This window comes from Bubalus kerabau, chromosome 4 (genome assembly GCF_029407905.1).
Source record: "Bubalus kerabau isolate K-KA32 ecotype Philippines breed swamp buffalo chromosome 4, PCC_UOA_SB_1v2, whole genome shotgun sequence".
Classification (NCBI taxonomy): domain Eukaryota; kingdom Metazoa; phylum Chordata; class Mammalia; order Artiodactyla; family Bovidae; genus Bubalus; species Bubalus kerabau.
The window spans coordinates 158,764,594-158,789,499 of NC_073627.1; the positions used below are offsets into that span (position 1 = coordinate 158,764,594).

The following is a 24,906-nucleotide window of genomic DNA, read 5'->3' on the forward strand; positions in this document are numbered from 1 at the left end:
AGATGGAAAGCCACTGGTGGGTTTTGAGCAGAGAAGTGATATGATATGACCACAATTCAACAGGCTTGTCACAGTGTTGTGTTGAGAATGGACTACTGAGAGACAAAGGCAGAAGCAGAAAGAGCAGTTAGGGAGCTGTTTCAAATATCAGACAAAAGTTGATGGTGGTTTAAGCTGAGGTAGTAGCAGCAGAAGTGAGAAAAATTAGTTAGATCTTGATAAATTGTGAAGCTACAACTGACAGGATTTGCTGAAGGCTCAGACATAGTTGCTAGGAAAAGGAAGCGTAAGAATGACACCAAGGCTTTTGCCCTGAGAAAGTGGAATGATAGAGTTGCCATTAATTGTAGTAAAGAAAACTGTAGAAGAATCGGGTTGTGAGGTGGGTGAGAACCACCAGGAGTTCGGTCGCTAATGTTAAGTTTGAGATAGTTTATTGATATCCAAACGGAGTTGTTAAATAGTAGGTAGAGAATTCTGGAGTTTAGGAAGGAGGTCTGAACTGGATATACAGTGTGGGAGCCAAAACTCCATATATACTATTTGAGATCACAATGGTAATTGTAGATGTGAAGCCCAAGGAATAAGTCCGGGGCTTTTGGAGGTGGTGCAGGTGAGAAAGAACTAGCAAAGGAAACCAAGAAGTAACCAGAGACGTAAAGCAGGCTGTGTTGTGTTCTAGAAGTCAAGTAAAAGAGATATTTTAATCAGGGGACACTGATCATCTGTGTCAAATGTTTCTAACAGCTCAAATGCAGTGAGGACTGAGAGCTGACCATTGGCTTTAGAAACATGTAGGTCACCAGTGACTTCATGAGAGTGGAGTGTTAGAGCCTACTGCTTCAAGGGAAAATGGAAAAAGAGAAAACTGGAGATAAGTCTTTAGAGAGTTATGCTATAAAGAGGAGAAAAATGGAATAATTGTGGAGAGGAAAAATTAAGCAAATATCTAAATATTATGAGCTTCCCCCATGGCTCAGTGGTAAAGAATCTGCCTGCAATGTAGGAGCCACAGGAGAAGCATGTTCAATCCCTGAGCTGGGAAGATCCCCTGGAGGAGGGCATGGCAACCCACTCCAGTATTCTTGCCTGGAGAATCCCAGGGACAGAGGAGCTTGGTGGGCTACAGTCCAGAGGGTCGCAGAGTTGGACATGACTGAAGCGACCTAGCAAGCACACATGCATAAATATATATATATATATGTGTGTGTGTGTGCACAGGATTTTAAGCTGATGACAATAATCTAGTAAAAATAGAAAAATTGGGGCTTTTCTGGTGGCTCAGTGGTAAAGAATCATTGATAAAGATTGGTAAAGAGTCTGATTCCTGATCTAGGAAGAGCCCACATGCCACAGAGCAACGAAACCCCTGTGCCACAACAGTTAAACATGTGCTCTAGAGCCCAGGAGCCACAACTACTGAGTTCGCACAGGAACGAAGGCCCAGCACAGCCAAAAGTGAATAAATAAATAAAGTAAATTAAAAAAATAGAAAAATTGTTGATGTAGGATAGAACAGAGAGAATTCCTGGGACAGTTCCCTTGAGGGGCAAAAAGGATTGTACTCTAAGGTGCAAGAGGGGGTGATGCTCTTTGCTGTGACAAGAAAGGAGCATAGACATGGGAGAAGGCAGAGAAAATACAGAGCCCTGAGGCAAGTAGGTGGGTGGATGAGGACAAGAGAGTTTGTGGAAGTTCTCTCTTGATTGCTTTAACTCATTTAAAAAGTAAATTATAGAACTCATTATACTCTCCCCCTTATAATTCATTTGAGAGATGTTTTATTGTATTACTTTCAAAATGAGACCAGAGGTACTCTTAAAAAATGCAGAAAGCAAATAACTTTCATAAGAAATGTATTAGATCAATTTCAACTAAAAATGTTTAGTGTTTTGTTTTCCCACTTGAGTTTGCAAGAGTAAGTTGTGAAACTATCTGGACCTGGCACTTTCTAAAAAACTGTGATTTTTCAAACATTTTTGCAATCTCTTTTATTGAACTTTCCATTTCTCTGGGTTCATTTTGGCAAATGATGTTTTCTTAGGAATTTGTTGCTATAGAACTGCATAGAACATCATTTATACTAATCTTAAGATTTTTCCTCAATTAGCTTGGGTTTTTGTTTTGTTAATTCCTTCTTTATAAATCTCCTCCCACCTCTCTTTTTTCTAGTTTTTTGGATGAGGAAATATTTATGTTCATATATTCTTTAATAATAGAATATTAACTGCAGGATTTATCAATTTATTGGATTAACTAAACATTCATGTATTATTTTTACTTTTTAAAAACTTGGTCAAAAACTTACTAAAGATAAATAAAAATCTCCCACTACAAATAATGTTGCCATTATTGTTGTTCTTAAAGATTTTAGGACCTATTGCCCCTGATTTTTCTTTTATCTTATTCAGCATATAAAGTTTCCTTGGCCACCTGATGTGAAGAACTGACTCATTTGAAAAGACCCTGATGCTGGGAAAGATTGAAAGCAAGAGGAGAAGGGGACGACAGAGGATGAGATGGTTGGATGGCATCACCGACTCAATTGACATGTATTTGAGTAAACTCCGGGAGTGGTGATGGACAGGGAAGCCTCGTGTACTGCAGTCCATGGGGTCACAAAGAGTTGGACATGACTAAGCAACTGAACTGAACTGAAAATTTCCTTAATCTTTTGTTTTTATATTCATTATAAATTTGTAACTTTTCTTGTCTTGAACTAGTTCTATCAAATATCCTGCTGTTTCCAGCCTTCATTTTGAAGACATATGAAAATATCTTCATGTTGCCTGAATGTATCATCATCCTTATGTGTCTTCTTCCATGCCCAGTTGAATATAAGTCATATGTTTATTCCTACTTTGATCTTTTTTTCACATATCAGTTCGTCTCTTTGCATGTGTCTCATTTGTTTTTCATTTCCTTTAAAGTTTTCCTCTTATCTTTGTTTATCCCCCCATTATAGTTGCCTTCCACTAATCATGTCTGTATCTAGGAATATCTGTTTTGCTCTGTAAAGCCTTAAAATTTATTTTTCCCTTTGGGAACTTTCTTTGTATCATTAAAATCTCTGTAGCCTCTTATTTTCTTATATCTTGAAAAATGAGCTAAATTTCCTTTCCCATGATCATCTCATCATGTTTAATATTTTCTCCCAGAGGAATGAGAGATTTGTTTGTCCTCCATAAAACTCTATCAAATTTTTTAGCCTGTAAGAACATAATTTTGATATTTTGCTTTGCCTGATTAGAAATATTTGGCTATGTTATTGCTAGTGACATTCTCCCCAGCTCCCTTTGCATCAGCACCATCTAATTCTTATCAGGTTTACTTGCTCTTATGCACTGAATCTAAATATGTATTTCTTGATTATTTTAAATTTAGTTCCAGATCTATTGAGCATAACAGAAAAACTCAATAAAGCTCTTTTAGAATGAGACAAAGGAATATTTTTAAAGTTTCCCTTTCTTCTTTTTCTGGAAGAAGTGGAGAAGAGTTGGGAAGAGATCCATTGATGTTCAGAAATCCCATCTTTTCTTCATGTTATTCTTATCTACATTCATGCAATGAATCTTCCAATCAAAAAATCATCCTAAACTCTACATTTTTGCACTTGTCTCTGGTTCACAATTAATATAGTTTTCCCCCTGCTTTTTACCATAGAAGAGCCCCTGAAGTATATGCTCTTCGGATAGTCTTATGTCTTTTAAAAAACTGATTGTTTTTACAATCTCCGTAGACCTCATGTTGTATGAATTATTAGCTACACATAGTCTATGTTTGTACTTTAATCCATGTGTGTAGTTTTTCTTAATTCTTAGACTTTTTCATAATGCCTTTTACTCCCTAAATTACTCTCATTGTGCCTTTCTTCTGCAGCTTCTAGATTATTTCCCTTTCCCCCAGTATTCTTATAGTTTCCAGTATGTGGGTTTATCTATGGTTCTCTCCTTATCCTTTAATGTTCGTTCTCTACTTTATTTTTATGAACTTTGTCTTCCCCTCTCTTTATCTTCTTCACCTCTCTCTTCCTTTTGGTGGACTTTGTATGAAGGAAATATCAATATTCCATCCTGTTAGGAAAGAGATCATGTCTTAAATTAGCTCTTGACCACCCCTAGTTAATTTAACTGTTTTTATTGTTGTTTCCATGCTAGGCTCCCTCCCACCTCTGAAACCTATCTATTTACGTCCCTTTATTTTTCAACATCACTTTAACCATCTCTTCCTTATTTTTAATCGCCCTTGAGAATCTTTGTCAATTTGTATGGCCAGCTACTAAGTTCGGTTTTTACTTTGTGGCCTCTTTCACTGAATGAGACCCCTGTGCTATCTGTCTCTGCCTCTATGTTACAATAACATGAATTTGCCATCTTAGCCATGGAGCTTACCCTTGGTCCAATTCTGTCACAGCATATCACTTTGCTTTTATTCTCTATATGTGGGACATTAAACATTAAATGTAGATGATTTTTTTGAGCTACTTATAAAATAACTCCTTAACTGTCCCCTGAAATCCTCCTTAATATCCTAATGTATAAATATTTAGCAGCTGATTAACTCCATCTTTGAGGTTTTAGACTGTAAGATCCTTGAAGGCATGGATTTTGACATTCTCCACCTTCTGAGAGCAGTCTCTTCCATACAGTTGCTGTGGGAAATGGAGAAATCCTCCCTTTCCCACTGCTCTGCTTCATAACGCTGCAGGCTGTCCAGCTGAAAGAGACCTCAGTGTTCATCTAACAGTCTATCACACTGAGTCATCTTTGGATCTTGGCCACAACACATTGCCTGGCCAGAGTAAGTGCTCAATGATGTTTGTGGGGCAAATGCAATTAAACACATGTCTTCTGCTCAAGTCAGACAGGTGTCTCTTCAAGAGCACTTCTTCACTTTGCCAGAAGAATGGGGCTCAATCAGCCAGGAAGTATTTATATTTGTAGTTTATAGATTATTCAGAACATTGAAATTCCAATACATTTCTCCCCGAACAATGGAAAGTATCAAAAATAGAAATAAATTCTATGACAAAGCTCTCTGATAATAAGGAATTTAATAGGAATTGGAAATTACTAAATTTCAATCTTTAAAGCAGAGGGCCTCACATACTATAATCATTGATTACATTCTTATTTAAAACAGCTTACAAAACTCATATTTTAAAATAGATTTCCATCAGCTAATGAAAACAGCAATTTAATAACATACTAAATCTACATACACATAAGTACATACATAAACCACTGGGGTCTGGTTTTCCAATAAGCGAAACCTTAGAGGAGAAGTAGAGCCCTTGTCCGTCTTGACTTTTTTCCCAAGAGGAGAAAAATGCTAATCTATGCTTGAGTCATGTCTTAATATACCTCTTGGGCTATGTGTGTGTGATGTGATGGTATCACTATGTCAAAAAAATTAGACACATAGACAGAGTGCTCTGTTTTCCTGCTTTCATGTGGCACAACTGGCAACCGGTACTTATTTTTCCTGTTTTTCTCCTACGTGGAAGATAGATCTGTTCCATACTCTTAGGCTGTTTTCCTTTCCCTTCATTTTTTGATATAAACCTTGACTCTTCTCCATAATTATGGCCTGTGCCCAACCCTTAGATGTCTCCTCATTGCTTTGAGTAATATTCCATCTTAATTCCTTCCAGGGCTCTAGATCTGGCTCTGGCACTAGGCCATGTGCTGATATCCCTTCCCTTAGCATAGCCCTGGCAATGTGACACTACGTAGTATTTATTGGTCGAGAATCTATCTGAAAGGTCACAGGGACTAGAGTTTGAAGTTGCCCTGGTAAAGATCTGGAATTCAGAGAACACCTGCAATGCGAGTGTGCTCAGTTGCTTTTGTGTCCAACTCTTTGTGACCCCATGGACTATAGCCTGCCAGGCTCCTCTGTCCATGGAATTTTCAAGGCAAGAATGCTGGAGTGGGTTGCCATTTCCTACTCCAGAGGATCTTTCTGACCCAGGGATCGAATCTGTTTCTCCTGCATTTTCTGCAATGGCAGGCGGATTCTTTACCACTGAGATACCTGGGAAGCCCTGCAATACTGCCCTCTCTCTATTTTTTTTTTTTTTTTGACATATTTCCAAATTTTATAGTAGATGCATACAAAGTAAAAAGTCAACAAAGAATATGATCACAATTTCCACTCAGGCAAATGAAAGCTTGGAAGCTCTCCTAATTTGGGAAATTTCCAGCTTAAAACCTGTGGGAAGCTAGATTAAGCAAATTTAAGTTGTATTCTTCAAAACAGGGTCTTGAGGAAACACACATCTTTCACTGTACCTTATATTTGAGGCCCTCATGACTTAGATAAAATTTTGACTCAGCTCTTGCCATGACTTAAGTGACACAGAGGGAGGGGCAAATCCAATGGCTTTAGCCAAATTAGTTCAGTGACAGGAGTTCCTACTGGAAACATCTGGAAACACAGACCTTAACTGTTGGTCCTCAGGATTCACCAAAGCACATGTTTTCTAGAAGTATTGACTCCCTGTTAGTCTTGCAGAAGAAGTCAACTTGGGGGTAACAGCTGGACACAGCAGATCACCCCACAGCAATGGGTTCTCCTTGGGGACCCAAGGAACCAGTGTTAACATCATCCAGCCCCTGGCTTCCAGGTTCAATGCAACTGCATTTCTTTTGAGTACATGTTCAAACACACAGGCTAGCTAGTTTGAGTCTAAAGAGGTCCTCAGGACAGGAACATTTATACAGGGGTAACCACATCTCCTGATTTATATAGCTTTTGTCTGAAAGAATATGAATTATAAGGTAATGGGATCATAATTAAGGAAAGTTAATATTAATTATGAAAGAGCCTGGAACTTAGATCTAGACAGTTTAAATCTTCCCCTATAAAGTACTAACTGAATGACCTTAGGCATACCACTTAACTTTTCAATGTAGGAATTCCTTATAATTAAGGAAGTAAAAATTTCCAGAGATTAAATAGTTTTGCCAGGGTCATAATGCCAGTAAACTATTATAAAGGTGAATAGGAATATCCTAAATTAGAATTATATCATGCCACCTCAAGGTTTTCTGGAACCCTTCTAGTATCCAGTAATGAGATGGGAACCATCATCAATTTATACCTTGGGACTTTTGAATGGGCATTTTGTTTTAGTTTTCTTTTCTGAAGCTTCCTAGTGCCTTGTAATACCTAACACATAATACAATCTGATTAATACATGCAGAATCAATAAATAAATCAACATTTACAATTAGTGAAAGGCCAGTGAATCTTGGTATTGCTTGACCATATAAGAATAAAGATGAGCATAGCCTGGGAGGGGAAAGAGTCTCTTTAGCACACAGAACCATTTTTAAAGGACAACTGAGGAGGGCATCACAATGCCAGGTAATATCAGAAGATAATCACTAGTAGAATGAGTGTGGGCTCAGTGAGGAATGATAACCAAATAGCTGGCTTCCCTGGTGGCTCTGTGGTAAAGAACCCCCTGGTGGTAAAGAATTGTTTAGTCGTGAAGTCATGTCCAACTCTTTGCAACCGCATAGACAGCAGCATGCCAGCCTTCCCTGTCCTTCACTATCTCCTAGAGTTTGCTCAAACTTATATCCATTCGGTCAGTGATGCCTATCAGGAGATGTGGGTTCAATCCCTGGGTCAGGAAGATCCCCTGGAGAAGGAAATGGCAACCCACTCCAGTATTCTTGCCTGGGAAATCCCATGGACAGAGGAGCCTGGCAGGCTGTAGTCCACAGAGTTGAAAAAGAGTTGGACATGACTTAGTGACTAAACAACAAAAACAACAACCAAACAGCTAGGTCAAAGAAAATGGATAAAAAACATGGATAAGTGGAGGAGCATATTGTCTCTTGGCAAAAGAACAAAAGAAGGGGGTCGTAAGCTTCCTGGAAGCAGGGCCCCTATTTTCTATTCTTTGTGTCTCCAGCATTAGCCAAGGTCCTAGCGTAGTATTAGTAAGCTTCAACATATGCTTGAGGATGAACAAATGAATTAATCACTTGATACAGAACTGAACTGCAGAAGCTATTCAAAAATGAAAGATAAGATTCCATAGCCTGCTGAGAAGTTAGAATAGCTCTCAGGACAATTAGTTAACTAAAGAGTCAGGGACTTCTTATGCCAAGGGGAACAAGGTATCAATCGATGTCTAGGCTCTTGGAATTATTAAAGGAAGGCTAATTCCCTTTGACCAGGTTATGAGTGACTCAAGGGGTTCTTTCTTCGGGAAGATAGATTCATTACCACCCAGGGCCTTCAGATAAGCATGGGCAAGTCCTAATTTTAGGAACAGCAGGCAAGTCCTTCGACTCCTCTTCATTTTCGTGAGACTGGTGTTTAGAATGAGATAAGGGAGTAAATGTGGGCAAAGCTAAAACCAATTTTGAGAAATAAAAGCAATTTTTATATCTTTATGGTTTTAAAAAAATTACTTGTAAGGCTTTTATGCTATAATACTTTATTTGGTTAATTTGTTACAAGATGATGATTTTATAAATATGTCATGGCTAATGTTCTGGCTTTCAAGTGACATCCAGTATGCATACAAAATGCAAACTCCTTAGCATAAAAGTCCTGTGTGGCATGCTATCAATTTAACAACTTTTCCAGAATCATGTCAGATTCTTTTCATAGGCAATGGATGTGCCAACTGTACTAAATTTCTTCAGATCCTGATGAATTTGCAATGCCATTTCCTGTGCCTGTGAGTCTGCTGCAAACCAGATACTTCTATTCTTTTATCAAGATCCAATTCCAGTATTTCTTCCTCATCATCAACTCTCTGAGAAGAGTTTATTATTTCCTCCCTGTGTATCTGAATATGTTTCTATTTTTAAGAATCACGGATCCCTTTGTTTTATACATTTACTTACTTTAAAACCTCTTGCACTAAAGCTGTACACTCCAAAATGGCAGGATGCAGCCCTTTACTGCCTCACCCTAGCTCAACAAATAATCACTGACTTCCCTGGTGGCTCAGACAGTAAAGCGTCTGCCTACAATGCAGGAGACCCAGGTTCAATTCCTAGGTTGGGAAGATCTCCTGGAAAATGAAATGGCAATCCACTCCATTATTCTTGCCTGGAAAATCCCATGCACAGAGGAACCTGGTAGGCTACAGTCCATAGGGTTGCAAAGAGTTGGACACGACTGAGTGACTTCACTTTCACACATGTATTGCGTATGTGTTGATGAAGTTATTGCCAAAGAATATATCAGATATCATTGCTTCAAAGTGATTTACATTTAATAAAAACAACTTGCAAATAAATTGCTAAAGATCACACTATGAACTTGGTCTCCAAGTGGTTTTTGTCTACATTTAGTGATGATGGATGTTTGCTCTGGCATGTGGGGACCCGGGAAGGATCAAATCCCTTTTACCCGTAATTATGTCTATGTAGTCTGCCACGAGAAATGCTTTTTTCCTAGTCTAAAGGCCTATGCTGAAAAAGTCATGTTTTTGGTGATTTCATTAACATTTTAAAATGTTAACAATTCTGTCAGCCTAAACTGAAAATGACTGTGTGAGAAATGAAAGCTTGCATAACTCTGGCACTTGCTATTCATGGCTCATTATGCTCATGACTTTCATTATGCAGTGAGGAAGTAGGGTCAGCCTAACAAAATTTAGGAACAATTAAGAAAATTACTGTATGCAGATGTGACTTATGGACTGAGAATAACGAACTTTCTAAAAGACTATATTCAACAAAATAAATAAGATGATGAAAAATCCACAGATGTTTTATAGCTTAAGGCAGCTTTTCAGTTATTCATTATAAAGACTCCTTCCAGGGCTTTGCCCACTTCCCTTGACCCTTTCCTGAGCATTTGGAAACTTTTTCTTTGACTCTATTCCTCATGGAGTATAAGAGGTCCTAAGGATATTTCCCGAAGTTCTTTGAGTTCATTCTCAAACACATCCATGGAGATGAAAATATTGTTGCTGACCTATATACACTGTGAATTGCTACCAGGCTCCCTAACTTCACAGTCTTCTTTTACAATTTTCAAAGTCTGTGGAATAAACATGTGGAAATAGCCACAAGGTCAGAGGGTATTCACTAACCTAACATTCTATTAAAAAAAAAAAAAAAAAAGGAAAAGAAAAAACCAGATGGTACCTGGGTAAGTTTAAAAACTCTGTTTTTAATTTAGACAAAATTTTATTTATCTATTAACCACTCATTATTCTTCTAGAGCAACAGATCATGTAGGGTGTAAATATAAAATCTCCATTTCTTCTTCTATGTTAGTTTCAGTAAATGTCTATTAGGTAGCTTCTATATACTAGGCATTAAACTGGACTGAATAATAGTGTCTCCATTTAATAGAATTTATATTTTAGTTAAGAAATCAGACACATAGACAAATAATGCTGATGGAATGGGCTAAGTACCATTACATAATTTCATGTACAAAGTGCCATTGGATAAACTAAAATTTGAGGAGCCAGAAAGATCAATTTTATCTTGATAAAATGAAACCCTGATATGTATACAACTGAAGTTAACAAATATTTCTCTCTGTAGCTTCTAAACATTTTTAGGTTCCAAACAGAATTATTTTTCTTGTGCTCTCCATTTTATATGAGACAGAAAGACATTAAATAACTTAATATAATTTTCACAAGTGGATTTTCTGTCTACTGTTTAAGATTGTCCTTCCAACATAATGACTATTTGAAATTATAGCTAAAGACTTTGCTTTTGTTTTTGTTATGAAGGAGGATGTTTCTTATCCAAGATAAAATCTTGAGCCTCAATTACATGCTAGTTCCAAAACAGTAGATTAAATCTGGATAGTGACTATAAAATAAAACATGCATAGACTTTAATCTTGAGGCAATTCAAATACATTATAGGAAAAGTGGAAAGTTCAGATGATGATAGAACATTTAGTTTTATCATTAATAGATTTCTAATAAGTGAATTTTAAATTATTTTATTTTATTAACAACCTTCTTTAGGGTGAAAGTGAAAGTGTTAGTCACTCAGTCATGTCTGACTCTTCGTGATCACATGGACTGTAGCCCACCATGCTCCTCTGTCCATGGGATTCTCCAGGCCAGAATACTGGATTGGGTTGCCATTTCCTTCTCCAGGGGATCTTCCCAACCCAGGGATTAAACCCAAGTCTCCCACATTGCAGGCAGACTCTTTGCTGACTGAGCCACCAGGGAAGCTAGGCTGTGCTTAAACTATGCCACATGTATGACATTTAGCATGTTGCTTTGAACATAGTAGATGCTTAATGTGAAATTAAATGTAAAATGCTTGGGACCTTCTGACCTTTCCTCAAATGTTCCTGTCTTTTAAAAGGCAAGACACTGTGAGATTGCCTTGTGCTCTTCAACATAGTCAGATGATCCTGTTCCAAGAAGACTTCCTGAAAATGGGATCAGACTATAGCTAAGCCTTCACTTCTGAAACAGCAATAATTCTCTGATGTGACCTCTCTGACCATAAGTGGTCTTTTTCTGAAAAAATTCTAGGCCCTTGTAAAATACCCTTTAAGGACTTCTTTTTCTGGGGATCATGAAAACCATGTCTATAGGATGGATTATTCTTTAACTTAAACAGGCTTTTTCATTCTAGCTTCTGAACCAGACTGAGGAACTGGAAAGAAAGGTGGCTAATTTTAAAAAGTGTGTGTATATATATACACACACACATATATAACATATATACACATATATATAACATAAAATTATATATGCACACACTTTACTCTTGTAGAACTTAGTTCTGTCTATTATCTTTTTACTTATCATCAACTATCTATCCACCATAACTCCTCCATGGCTAGTAGGATCTATTATTATATCCTTTTTACATCAGTGGGTATAGGACATAGAAAACTAAGGCTCAGAGAAGTTAAACCACTTGACCAAGTCATGCAAATAGTAGGTCACAGAGCTAAAATTCAAGCTCAGAGTCTGGCTCCAGGGTCTATGTCTTTAACCACTTCTCTATTCTCTCTAATGCATCATAACCTGGGAGTAGAGAGAAAAGTCTATCTCCTCCTTGACTAAATTTTTTTTCTCTAAAAAGACTTAGAGAGATTTGTCCAAGTCTGTTGATACAGGAAAGAGTGAGCAGGAATGGAAACATTTGTTGTGCATTTACTACCAGCTGAGCACAGTGTTAGGAACTTCTTGTATATAATTTTGTGGTCTCTTTATCGTATTAAGCTACATTCAATATTATCTTAGTTTACTAATTAGAAAACAGAGATTCAGAGTTTTTTAAAAAAAAACTTGCCAAGAACACACAGCTAGTATGGGACTAAGCCACGAATTTAAAAACAGGATTGAGTGTTCCCCACTACAGGAATATTTTACTTCCTATCACAATCCTATGAATGGGGATATAACCCAGGCTTTGCATCCTACCTTGATAAATATTGTCCTGACGTGAGATTTGCAGTTTCCACATCCATGCAGTTCACTGTGCTGGGAATGAGAGCAAGTTCTGGCTGGATCATGGTGGCGGTGGCTACAGCTCTTGCAACCAGTTCCATGGCATCTTGTACATAGTACTCAAAGACAGACTGTGTTGTTTTTCCATGAGCAATCAGCCCTAAGGGCAGACCTTCTGTCCTCAGTTTCTCAACATTCTGGGAATCCCCCAGTACCCAACGAAGTTCAGGGAGCATTACCCCAAACTGGGTAGTAATTTCAAAAATCCGCCGGATACTTTCCATGTCGCAGCCAAACATCACCATTGTGGGTGTACTGTTCTTAATGCTCTCCAGCTGGACCTGCAGGAAGCTCAAGAGGTCCTCAGTGGAGGAGAGGTTGATGGTGATGTTGATGATAGAGCCCAGGTGGAACTTGGAATTATTCTGGGTAAGGAGGAGGAAGTCGGTGATGTTCCAGTCTTCCTGGCACAGCAACAAGCTAAAATTGTACCAGTTGTTCATGGTCAGGATTGAGACAGTGACATCAGCATCAGAACTTAATGAATTTTCTAAACTCAGTTGGAGGTGAAGGGGATTCTGTATTTAAAGATATGAAAAAGAAGAATTAGAACGTATTGGCCAAAGATTATAACAGAGGGTACTTTTACTTTCTTGTGAGGCTTAATCTTTTATTTTTCCCTGTGATATTCAAGTGCCTCTGGGATAAAATTCACATAATTTGGAAAGCTGTGTTTTCTGTCTAATGGAATTGATTTCTTGCAACTGATTTCCTTATAATTTATGCTTAAAGTACTAGAGGCCGATGGTTCTTGGTATAAATGTCAGGGGTAACATGACTATGCATTTAGTCTTAAATTTTTATCAGGCTTGCCTGCTTCCTTACAAACAGTCCCCTTTAGGCACCCCATTTCTAACTATCCCTGTTCATAACTCATTTGTTAAATTTTCCTGTCAGGTGAAATAATTGAAAGAAATTACTTTTGCTTTCCTTTAAAACTACTAGCAGAAAAATCTTAAAACAGTGCCGATACTTGTATAAGGATGGTGTGGAAAAAGGATGCCCTATAGTTTCCCAAACTTCTAGCTGCTGAGGAAGGCAATTGTTCTAATATATGTGGTACCATGGCCTGAATGTTTATGTTTCCCCCCAATATTTATGTTGACATCCTAATCCCCAGTGTGATGGTATTAGGAGGTGGGACCTTTGGGAATTAATGAGGGCAGAACCCCTCACAAGTGAGATTATGAGATTCATGCCCAAGGGGTTCAAGAGAATTCCCTTACTCCTTCTGTCATGTGAAAACACATGAGAAGCTGGCAGCCTGCAACCTGGAAGAAGATCCCAACAATGCTGGGACCCTGGTCTTGAACTTCCCCTCTCCAGGACTGTGAGAAATAAAATTCTATTGTTTACAAGCTACCCAGTCTGTGGCACAGCAGTCTAAATACACTAATATGTGTGTGCTTAGTTTCTCAGCCATGTCTGACTCTTTGTAACCCCAATGACTGTAGCCTGCCAGGCTCTTCCATCCATGGGATTCTCCAGGCAAGAATACTGAAGTGGGTTGTCATTTCCTCCTCCAGGGGATCTTCCTGAACCAGGGATCAAACCTACATCTCCTGTGTCTTCTGCATTGCAGGCAGATTCTTTACCACTAAGCCACTGGGGAAGCACCCCAAATACACTAAGACATATGGAATAATTAACAATATACTCAATCAAAATTAAATACATAGTCTAACATTGAAGATTAGATTGCATTTCTATATCTACTGAGACTGGATTCTCACTGTGAAAGGTGAAATTGTGCCATTTAAACACACATATATAACTTCCGTCACAATTTCATCTACTTATAGAACTCACCAACTCAATGAAGGGAGAGAATCTTATTTGAAAAATCACAAATTACTAATCATATAGGTGAAGTAGAGATAGTCCTCTAATGAGTAAATCTGTTCTCCTTGAGAGCAGGCATTTGACATATTTATCCTGTAACACTGACATCCTTAGAATTGTTAACATAATCCTTTATACAAGGTAGGTGTACAATAGATATGGGTCAAATTGAACTAAATACATTCACATTTTCGAGTTACCAGACTGTTGAACTATTTTTGAGAACTTGCCAAACATTCAGGTTAATAATATACGTAGAAAAATGAGGACTTTCACAGTGAAGTTTCATTCCCTGGTACAAAACTAAAGTGTAGCTTTTCCTTACCCAGCAAAGAGTGTAAAAAAAATAGTTTGAGCTGAACTTTGAATAATTTGAAGGGTTAAAAGGATTCTGATATGTGTAGAGGAAGGAGTGAAGATTCCAAAGGAATTTATGGGAGAAAAACTATGACCAAAGGCAGGAAATGAGAGTAATCATATGGTAAGTAGGCATTGCAGGCAGATGCTTTAACCTCTGAGCCACCAGGGAAGCCCTAAGTAGGAGGGAGTCTTAAAATTTATTTTGAGAATTTGACTTTTGTCCTTCCAAATTAAGCTGTGAGCAGGACTTGTAATGATAAAAGCAGAGCTTTTGGAGGATTGTCTATGGGCTCCATTCGAAAAGGAGAGGGAAAATAAGACTTTCAGGATTTCATTTAGGTGCTAAGGGTTTTAACTGGAAACCAGTGTTGGTAATGATAGCTAGAATGATAAAAAAAGGTTTCAAATTAAAATTTAGGAACTTTCTGGTGGTGCAGTGGCTAAGACTCCCACTTCCAATGCAGGCGGGCCAGGTTCAATCCCTGGGCAAGGAACTAGATCCCACATGCTGCATGTAAGAGTTTTTGCATGCTGTGACTAAAGATCCTGCATGCCGAAACTAAGACCCAGCACAGCCAAGTAAATAGAAAAAAAAAAAAAAGTTAAAATTTATCGACAATATATTTATCAGAAATTAAGAGACAGATAAAGAAAGGTGTCAGAAAACCAGTAGACAGTATCCAGTAGGTGGTTCCTGTTTCCCGGCTTGGGATGCCGTAGAGCCGTATAAGGTAAATGAACAGAAGCTTCACTTCCTCACTCCTGCTACTCCTGCTATTGATGAATATAAACTACTCCAGAGAGTTCTCTCTGTCCTCCCTTTTTAACTTTCTTCTTTTCCTTCTTTCTTTTTATTTCCTCCTCTGCCTTAACCTTATTCCAGAATCAACAAACAAGTTTTACATTTAGCTGGCAGGAACAAATTATGCCCAACTGTTTTCTTGGCCTCAGTTCCCTATTCTGTTCCCAGTTTTCTTTCTAAAACATAAATATGACCATACCATTCTTCTGCACCTCTGAATCACCCATAAGACAAATAGTAAAATCAACAGTATGGCTTAGGAGGCCATTCTTAGTCTTTAACTTCACCTCCAACACTCCAAGCATGCACCCTAAGACAAGTCATAGTGGAAAATTTACTTTTCATGGATCAGAGTGAGCATTTTCACATCTAAACAAATTTGAAATGCTGAATTCTCCACCTGGGAATGTATTTGCCTGTATTCATATTCATTTTTCAGAACTCAGCTCTTCCATCAGATTTCCAGAAACTAGTTTATGTTCCATTTACTACTGTTCCTGCTGCTGATCTTTTTTTTTTTTTTTTCTCACAATATTTTTGCCCTTTTATTTCCTGCAATAGTGAACTGGATTTTTGTTTATTTGATTGCTCCTCTGACTGCTGCCCAGGCAGAATTAATCATCTCATGTGTGTGTCAGGTTGTCATTTTGTTCATCTCTCTATTACAGTTCTCTTCACACATATGTTAGTTATTTGGTTAAGTGCGAGACTTGCAGGTTCAATTCCTGGGTCAGGAAGATCCGCTGGAGAAGGGATAGACTACCCACTCTAGTATTCTTGGGCTTCCCTTGTGGCTCAGCTGGTAAAGAATCCACCTGCAATGTGGGAGACCTGGGTTCGATCCCTGGGTTGGAAGATCCCCTGGAGAAGGGAAAGGCTACCCACTCCAGTATTCTGGCCTGGAGAATTCCATGGCCTATACAGTCCATGGGGTCGCAAAGAGTCTGACACGACTGAACGACTCTCACTTTCACTGTACCTCTCACAATAGAATGGAAGCTTCTTTAGGATGAGGACCATGTCTCAACCATCTCTTATAGCACAGCTCTTAGTTAACCAGTGATACTATTTATCAATTGGAATTTTCTTTTGTTCATCTCAAGTACTGAGCTATGATCATAATCTTGTCACCAGAAGACTGAGAAGAAGACCATTTCCAGCAGAGCTTCAAAACCCAATATTTTCCCCCCGGTTGGAACAAAGGCCCATCCATGCACTTCCTACAGAAGGATTCATTAAATTGGTATATGAGGATCAGTTTCTAATAGAGGCAAAACTGAAAATGTTCTCCTCTTGCTAAATGGAAAGTAACAGTAGCTAATCACATTGAGCATTCAGTGTGCCAGGGAAACATGCATTTGGCATGAAAGAGTGACAGAGGAATAAAATGAAGATACTACCCCCCACCATGGTTAATGATTAATCCATATAATCATAGCTATCCCTACTAAGAATTCTATTAAGAAAGTACAGATGTGGAAGTTAATCCTTACACAAACTTAAGGAACACAACTCTTCAAATAAATATTTATTAAATAATATAGAAACATCTAGTAATATTGTATTTATTCAGCAGCCTCAGATGCATCATCTCCTAATTTCTCTCCATAGAATAATAAAGGGAAAGGCGTGTTTGTGTGTGTGTGAGTACACATATGACACAGATATGAAAACTTATAACAAAAAACTTCAAGCCTAATAGGAAAACTTTTAGCAAAATCTGGAACAAAAATTAAACAAGACCTATCAAATGAAACTGAGACTCAAAATCTATGTCTTACATATAGTTTGCTATTTTTCAAAAGAATAACCCATGGTCTGAAAGAAGGTATAATAAAAAAAATAAAAAAAAGTCCACATTGTTTATTTCCTAAATCAGAGGTCCAATAACAAAACACCCCAAGAATCAGGAAGCCTCTCCCAACCATGTTGATAGTTATAGAAAACTGCCTTGTAAGTACATTAAATTTATGTAAATTAAAATATACAGGCTCAGTAGAATGTTAGGGGGAGAGAAAAAATGAAATTAAATAGTATTGATAATTCTAATTATCCTAAGTGAGTGTATTCATTATTATATATGACTATTATATACATGTATTATTATATACTGTAATAAATGTTATTATACATAGTTATATATACAAAATCACATATCTCAAATTTAATAGGTAATTTTAAAAACTGCAGTATGGTTTACGTATATTAATTTCAGATATGCAAATTTATTATGAAATGATCACCATGATAAGTCCAACAACCATCTATCACCATTCAAAGTTATTACAGTGTTATTGACTACTTTATTCCTTAAGCTATCATAACTTATTTATTTTATAACTGGTAGTTTGTATCTTTTAACCTCACCTCTTTCATCCAACACTCTTCACCTCTGGTAACCACCAGTTTTTTCTCTTTATAAATACGTTTCTGCTTTATTTTATTTGTTGATTTGTTTTGTTTCTCAGATTCCACATATAAGTGAAATCACATGGTATTTGTCTTTCACTGTTTGACTTATTTCACTTAATATAATACCCTCTAGATCCATCTATGTTATCACACATGGCAAGATTTCATTTTTTTGTGTGTGTGGCTGGGTAATATTTCATTGTGTGTGTGCATATGTGTTTATCACATATCTGGTTTATCCACTTATTTTTTTTTTAATTTATTTTTTATCAGAGTATAGTTGATGTTGTGTTGGCTTTGTGAAACTTAGAAAAGATACACACATCTCAAAGTTCACTGCAGTACTATTTACAACAGCCAAGACATGGAAGCAACCTAGAAGTTCATTGACAGAGAAATGGAGAGAAGATATGGTATATATATACATCTATCCATTCATCTTTCAATGGACATTTAGATTGTTTCTGTGTGTGTGTGCACTAAGTTGCTTCAGGCATGTCCAACTTTTTCAACCCTATGGATCATAGCCCACCAGGCTCCTCCGTCCATGGGATTCTCTAGGCAAGAATACTGGAATGGGTTGCCATGCCATCCTTCAGGGGATCTTCCCAACCCAATGATGGAAACTGCGTCTCTTAGTCTCCTGCATTAGCAGGCAGGTTCTTTATCATTAGTGCCACTTGAGAAGCCCTTAGATTGTTTCTGTATCTTGGCTAATTTAAGACATTTTCAAATGTAATTTTCTTATTCTTTGGATTGAATCTTTATTACTACAGAAAATGACATGTCACTCTACCCCACTGATTTTTAGATTTTTATTCCCATCATAATCTGCTTCTACATAATTTTGGAAGCTGAAATCCCTAAAAGTATAGGACAAGAAGTGTGGATGGGGAATGGCCATGTTGAAATGTACTCATGGAATGAAATCTCACCAAGACAAGTGCAGAGCGGGAGGGAGAGAGGAATTTCCAAGTTGGCAATGCAGTTGCCAGTGTCAGAGAATTGCAAAAATGTCAGAGATTTATTCACTGGTGTAAGGGAAGATTGGTTCAACTGCGATGGATCACAGTGGATTTACAACTAGTAAAAGATTTGTTCTTCAGTTGTGTCCAACTCTTTGTGACCCCATGGACTTCAGCATGCCAGGCTTCCCTGTCCTTCACTATCTCTCAGAGTTTGCTCAAATTCATGTCCATTGAATTGGTGATGCTGTCTAACCATCTCGTCCTCTGTCGTCCTCTTTGCTTTTCACCTTCAATTTTTCCTAGCAGTGAGTATGAGTAATGAGTTTATGTGCTCAGTCATGTCTGACTCTTTGCTAACCTATGGACTGTAGCCTTCCAGGCTCCTCTATCCATGGGATTTTCCAGGCAAGAATACTTGTAGGGGTTACCATTTCCTTTTCCAGGGGATATTCCTGATCCAGGGATCGAACCCATGTCTCCTGCATTGCAGGTGGATTCTTTACCCACTTGAGCCATTGGGGAAGCCTCTTTGCTGCATCAGGGGCTTTTCCAATAGGTGGGCTCTTTCCATCAGGTGGTCAAAGTATTGGAGCTTCAGCTTCAGCATCAGTCCTTCCAATGAATATTCAGAGTTGATTTCCATTAGGATTGACAAGCTTGGTCTCCCTGTAGTCCAAGGGACTCTCAAACGTTTTCTCCAAGACCACACTGTGCTCAGCCTCGTTTATGGTCCAACTCTCACATCCATACATGACTACTGGAAAAACCATACCTTTGACTCTGTGGACCTTTGTTGGCAAAGTGATGTCTTTGCTTTTTAGTATGCTGTCTAGGTTTGTAATGGAGAAGACACTGGTGACCCACTCCAGTCCTCTTGCCTGGAAAATCCATGGACGGAGGAGCCTGGTGGGCTGCAGTCCATGGGGTCGCTAAGAATCGGACACGACTGAGCGACTTCACTTTCACTTTTCACTTTCATGCATCGGAGAAGGAAATGGCAACCCACTCCAGTGTTCTTGCCTGGAGAATCCCGGAGATGGGGGAGCCTGGTGGACTGCCATCTATGGGGTCGCACAGAGTTGGACATGACTGAAATGACTTAGCAGCAGCAGATTTGTAATAGCTTTCCTTCCAAGGAGCAAGCGTCTTTTATTTTCATGATTACAGTCACCATCCACAGCAATTTTGGAGCCCAAGAAAATAAAATTGGTCACTGCTTCCACTTTTTCCCCATCTATTTGCCATGAAGCAATGGGATTGGATGCCATGATCTTAGTTTTTTAATGTTGTGTGTTAAGCCAGCTTTTTCACTCTACACTTTCACCCTCATCAAGAGGCTCTTTAGTTACTCTTCACTTTCTGCCATTAAAGAGATATCATATGCATATATGAGGTTGTTGATATTGACAATCTTGATTCCAGCTTATGATTCACTCAGCCAGACACTTCCCATGATGTACTCTGCATATAAGTTAAATAAGCAGGGTGACAATATACAGCTTTATCATATAAGTTTCCCAATTTTGAACCAGTCATTTTTTCCATATCCAGTTCTGTTGCTTCTTGACGTGGATACAGGTTTCTCAGGAGACAGGAAAGATGATCTGTTATTTGCATCTCTTAAGGGCTTCCCTTGTGGCTCAGCTGGTAAAGAATCACCAGCAATGTGAGGGACCTGGGTTTGATCCCTGGGTTGGGAAGATCCCCTGGAGAAGGGAAAGGCTACTCACTCCAGGATTCTGGCCTGGAGAATTCCATGGACTATATAGTCCATGGGGTCACAAAGAGTCAGACACAACTGAACAACTTTCACTGTCACTTTCCAAGGCTTTTTCACAGTTTGTTGTGATCCACACAGTCTATGCTTTAGCATAGACCATGAAGCAGAAGTAGATATTTTTCTGTAATTCCTTTGCTTTCTCTACTATCCAACGAATGTTGGCAATTTGATTTCTGGTTCCTCTGCCTTTTCTAAATCCAGCTTGTCCACCTGGAAGTTCTCAGTTCACATATTGCCAAAACCCAGCTTGAAGGATTTTGAGCACAACCTTACTAGCATGTGAAATGAGTGCAATTGTATGATAGTTTGAACATTCTTTGGCACCTCCCTTCTTTGGGATTGGAATGAAAACTGATTTTTCCAGTCCTGTGGCCACTGCTGAGTTTTCCAAATTTGCTGATCTATTGACTGCAGCACTTTCACAGCATCATCTTTTAGGATTTGAAATAGCTCAGCCAGAATTCCATCTCTTCCACTAACTTTGTTTGTTGTAATGCTTCCTAAGGCCCACTTGACTTCACACTCCAGGATGTCTTGCTCTAGATGAGTGACCACACCATCATGGTTTTTCCAAAATGGTCATTAAGACCTTTTTTGTATAGTTCTTCTGTATATTCTTGCCACCTCATCTGCTTCTGATAGGTCCTTACCGTTTCTGTCCTTTATCGTGCCCAGCTTTACATGAAATTTGCCCTTGATATCTCCAATTTTCTTGAAGACATTGCTAGTCTTTCCCATTATATTGTTTTCCTCTATTTCTTTGCATTGTTCATTTAAGAATGCCTTTTTATCTCTCCTTGCTGTTCTCTGGAACTCAGCATTCAGTTGGGCGTATCTTTCCCTTTCTCCCTTGTGTTTCACTTCTCTTCTTTCCTCAATTTGTTAAGACTTCTCAGAAAACCACTTTGCCTTCTTATATTTTTCTTTGGGATGGTTTTGGTCAAAGATTCCTATACAGTGTTAGGGATCTCTGTCCATAGTTCTTCAGGCACCCTGTCTACCAGATCTAATTCCTTGAATCTGTTCATTACCTCCACTGTATATCCCTTATGTATAATCATAGGGATTTAAGTGATAACTGAAAGATCTAGTGGCTTTCCCCACTTTATTCAATGTAAGCCTGAATTTTGCAATAAGGAGCTGATGATCTGAACCACAGCCAGTTCACCATTCTGCAAAGAATATAATCAATCTGATTTTGGTATTGACCATTTAGCTATGTCCATGTGTAGAGTCATCTCCATGTGGACAGTCATCTCTATCCATGTGTTGTTGGAAGAGGGTATTTGCTATGACCAGTGTGTTCTCTTGACAAAAGTCTGCTAGGCTTTGTTCTGCTTCATTTTGTACCCCAAGTCCATACTTGCCTGTTACTCCAGGTATATCTTGACTTCCTACTTTTGCATTCCAATCCCCTAAGATGAAAAGGACATTTTTTTTTTTTTTGGTGTTAGTTCTAGAAGTTCTTGTAAATCTTCATAGAACTGTTCAACTTCACCTTCTTTGGTATCAGTGGTTGGGGCATAGACTTAGATTACTGTGATGTTGAATGGTTTACCTTGGAAATGAACCGAGATCATTCTGTTATTTTTGAGACTGCATCGAAGTACTGCATTTTGGACTCTGTGTTGACTATGTTAACTATGTTAACTCTATGTTAACTCTTGTTGACTATGAGATTATTAGTTTAATGGCATAACTGAAAAAGAAAGAAACAACCAACCAACCAACCATTTCTTCTAAAGGATTCTTGCCCACAGAATTAGATATAATGGTCATCTGAATTAAATTCGCCCATTCGAGTCCATTTTAGTTCACTGATTCCTAAGATGCCAATGTTCACTCTTGCCATCTTCTGCTTGACCATGTCCATTTTATCTTGATTCAGGGACCTAACATCCCAGGTTCCTATGCAATATTGTTCTTTACAGCAGCAGACTTTCACCACCAGACCCATCCACAACTGAGTGTCATTTTCCTTTGGCTCAGCTTCTTCATTTCTTTCTGAAGCTATTAGTAATTGTCCTCTACTCTTCCCCAGTAGCATACTGGACACCTTCCAACCTGTGGGGCTTACCTTCTGGTGTCATATCTTTTTGCCTTTTCATACTGTTCATGGGGTTCTCACAGCAAAAATACTGGAGTGGTTTGCTAATCCCCCTCCAATGGACCATATTTTGTCAGAACCCTTCACTATGACCCATCAGTCTTGGGTGGCCTGGCTACCCAATGGCTAGTAGCTTCCTTGATTTATGCTAGTCCCTTTGCCATGACAAGGCTGTGATCTATGAAGGTGAGCAAAAGATTAAAATTCCACAAAAAGAAAACCAGGCAAGAATGGTAACAAAATTTGGAAAAATAAAAATAATAGAGGAGCCATGCCTTAAGAGATATTAGAATATATCAGAAAATGCAATTTTTACATAACCATAATAATTAAAACAGGTAAGTACTAGCAAAAGGATTAACAGGTAAGTAAATAAAACAAACATTATTGTATATTGAGGTACACAGATTTAATATTCTAGTTTAATATACTTCATTTGAAAATTATAAGGAAATACTAAAGAAATACATATGAAGTGAGTTGAGAAAATAGATTGTTTGGGAAAATAAGCATCATTTAAATCTTAATTCTATGACATGTTAAAAATAAATTTCAGGCCATTTAAGAGTTAAAAGTACAATGTCAAATCATTAAAAGATAGAGTGAATAGGTATGTCTCAGAAAGCATAATGATAAAGAGAAATACATTAATAATATAATGTACTTTATTTGTAGCATTAAACAGCTCTCATAAACAAAAAATAAAGGAAAGTAAGAGACAAGATAATTTTTGCAACAAATCCAACAAAGAGTTAATGTTCACAAAAAACATATAAAGAACATTTACTAATCAAACAGTAAATAGAACCCTTGACTGAAAATTCATTCAATATAGAAAATTAGTTTTAAGCTCCAACTGTGAGCCATATTCTCTGTAAAAAAATTCCTGTTGTCTATACAGGGCGCGCGTGAGAGAAAATATACAGATAAGTAGAGAAGTAAACATAGTATAATTATGCATTATGGAAATTACTGTAAATGAAACAAATAGATGCAGTGAGACTAGGAAAGGGGAAAGAGTAATAATTATGATCAGTAAGGTAGACGGATGCCAGTATTCACACTGTATGCGCACTCTCTAACTGGGACTTTAGGAAAAAATGAGGGATGTATATAAAAATGATTTATCACTATATACAGGTAAACATATATAATGATTTTTAAAAATACACATATAACTAAAAATGTGGTCCAATTTTGACCATCCATTCTTCTTTGACTAGGTACTATGTAGTCCCAGATAAATGGATGGAGCTACTACCTACTTCTATATTCCCTTGACTCTTCACTCACCTCTTTTGTAGTATCTACAGTGTTGTTTCTCAGAGCCTAAACTATCCTTGCTGGCTAGGTCTTCCTCAGTCAGCTGAGCTTTTCTCTCCTTCTCTGGGACAGTAACTCTAGTGGTCCCTACAACTTAGTAGTCCCTACAACCCATCTTTAACACCCGGCTTCACTGTTTACCAGCTGTGTGGCCTTCTACAAGTCAGTATCTCTGAGTCGTAAATTTCTCATCTCTAAAACAAGGAAAACATTACCCCCTACCTTATGGGTTTATTTTGGGAATCAAATGTGAGACTCTGATAATGCATGGATACTGATAACTGGCCCAGAGTGAGGGCGCAGTAAGTGACAGTTATTACAATTTTCTTAGAGTTAAGTCATTGTGTTGGACATGCTTGCTAAAGTGACTGCAATACATTTTTTTTTCCTTTGCTATTGCTCTTTTTCCTTTCACTTTTCTATTTTCACCCAACAGCCCCTGCAATAGGTATTTTTTTACAAATACCAATTATACCAACTCCTCAGTGGAAAAAGAGCAATTCCACTCCAGGATGGGAGCAGATATTTATTTGGAAGACAACATATTCACAGCAGAGCACACTCCCCACACAGCCAACAAACAAACAAACAAACAAACAACCCAAAACAAAAACTTCTTTCTTTGGTAACTAGCTCCAGTGTCACTTCACCTGTTAAGGAATCTGTGGCAACAGTTGCTGCAGATCCCCTATCAATCTTTGTTCTTCCCAAGAGCACAGAATCACCTATTTTGCAGATCAGTAAAAGTTTCAAAAGTAGGACTGTCTACAGGAAAGAGCTTGCCAGATGCTTTGAGTTATTCTCTGACAGAAGAGGTAATGAAACTGG

At 38.0% G+C, this 24,906-nt stretch overlaps 1 protein-coding gene across 1 annotated transcript in view; it reads right to left on the minus strand.

Moving 5' to 3' along the window:
* Positions 1–24,906, minus strand: part of GRIN3A (glutamate ionotropic receptor NMDA type subunit 3A) — a 208,417-nt gene that overhangs the window by 132,525 nt on the left and 50,986 nt on the right. The window contains exon 2 of the mRNA XM_055579184.1: positions 12,398–13,002. Coding sequence (XP_055435159.1) covers positions 12,398–13,002 — 605 coding nt within the window. The remainder of the gene's footprint in view (positions 1–12,397; positions 13,003–24,906) is intronic.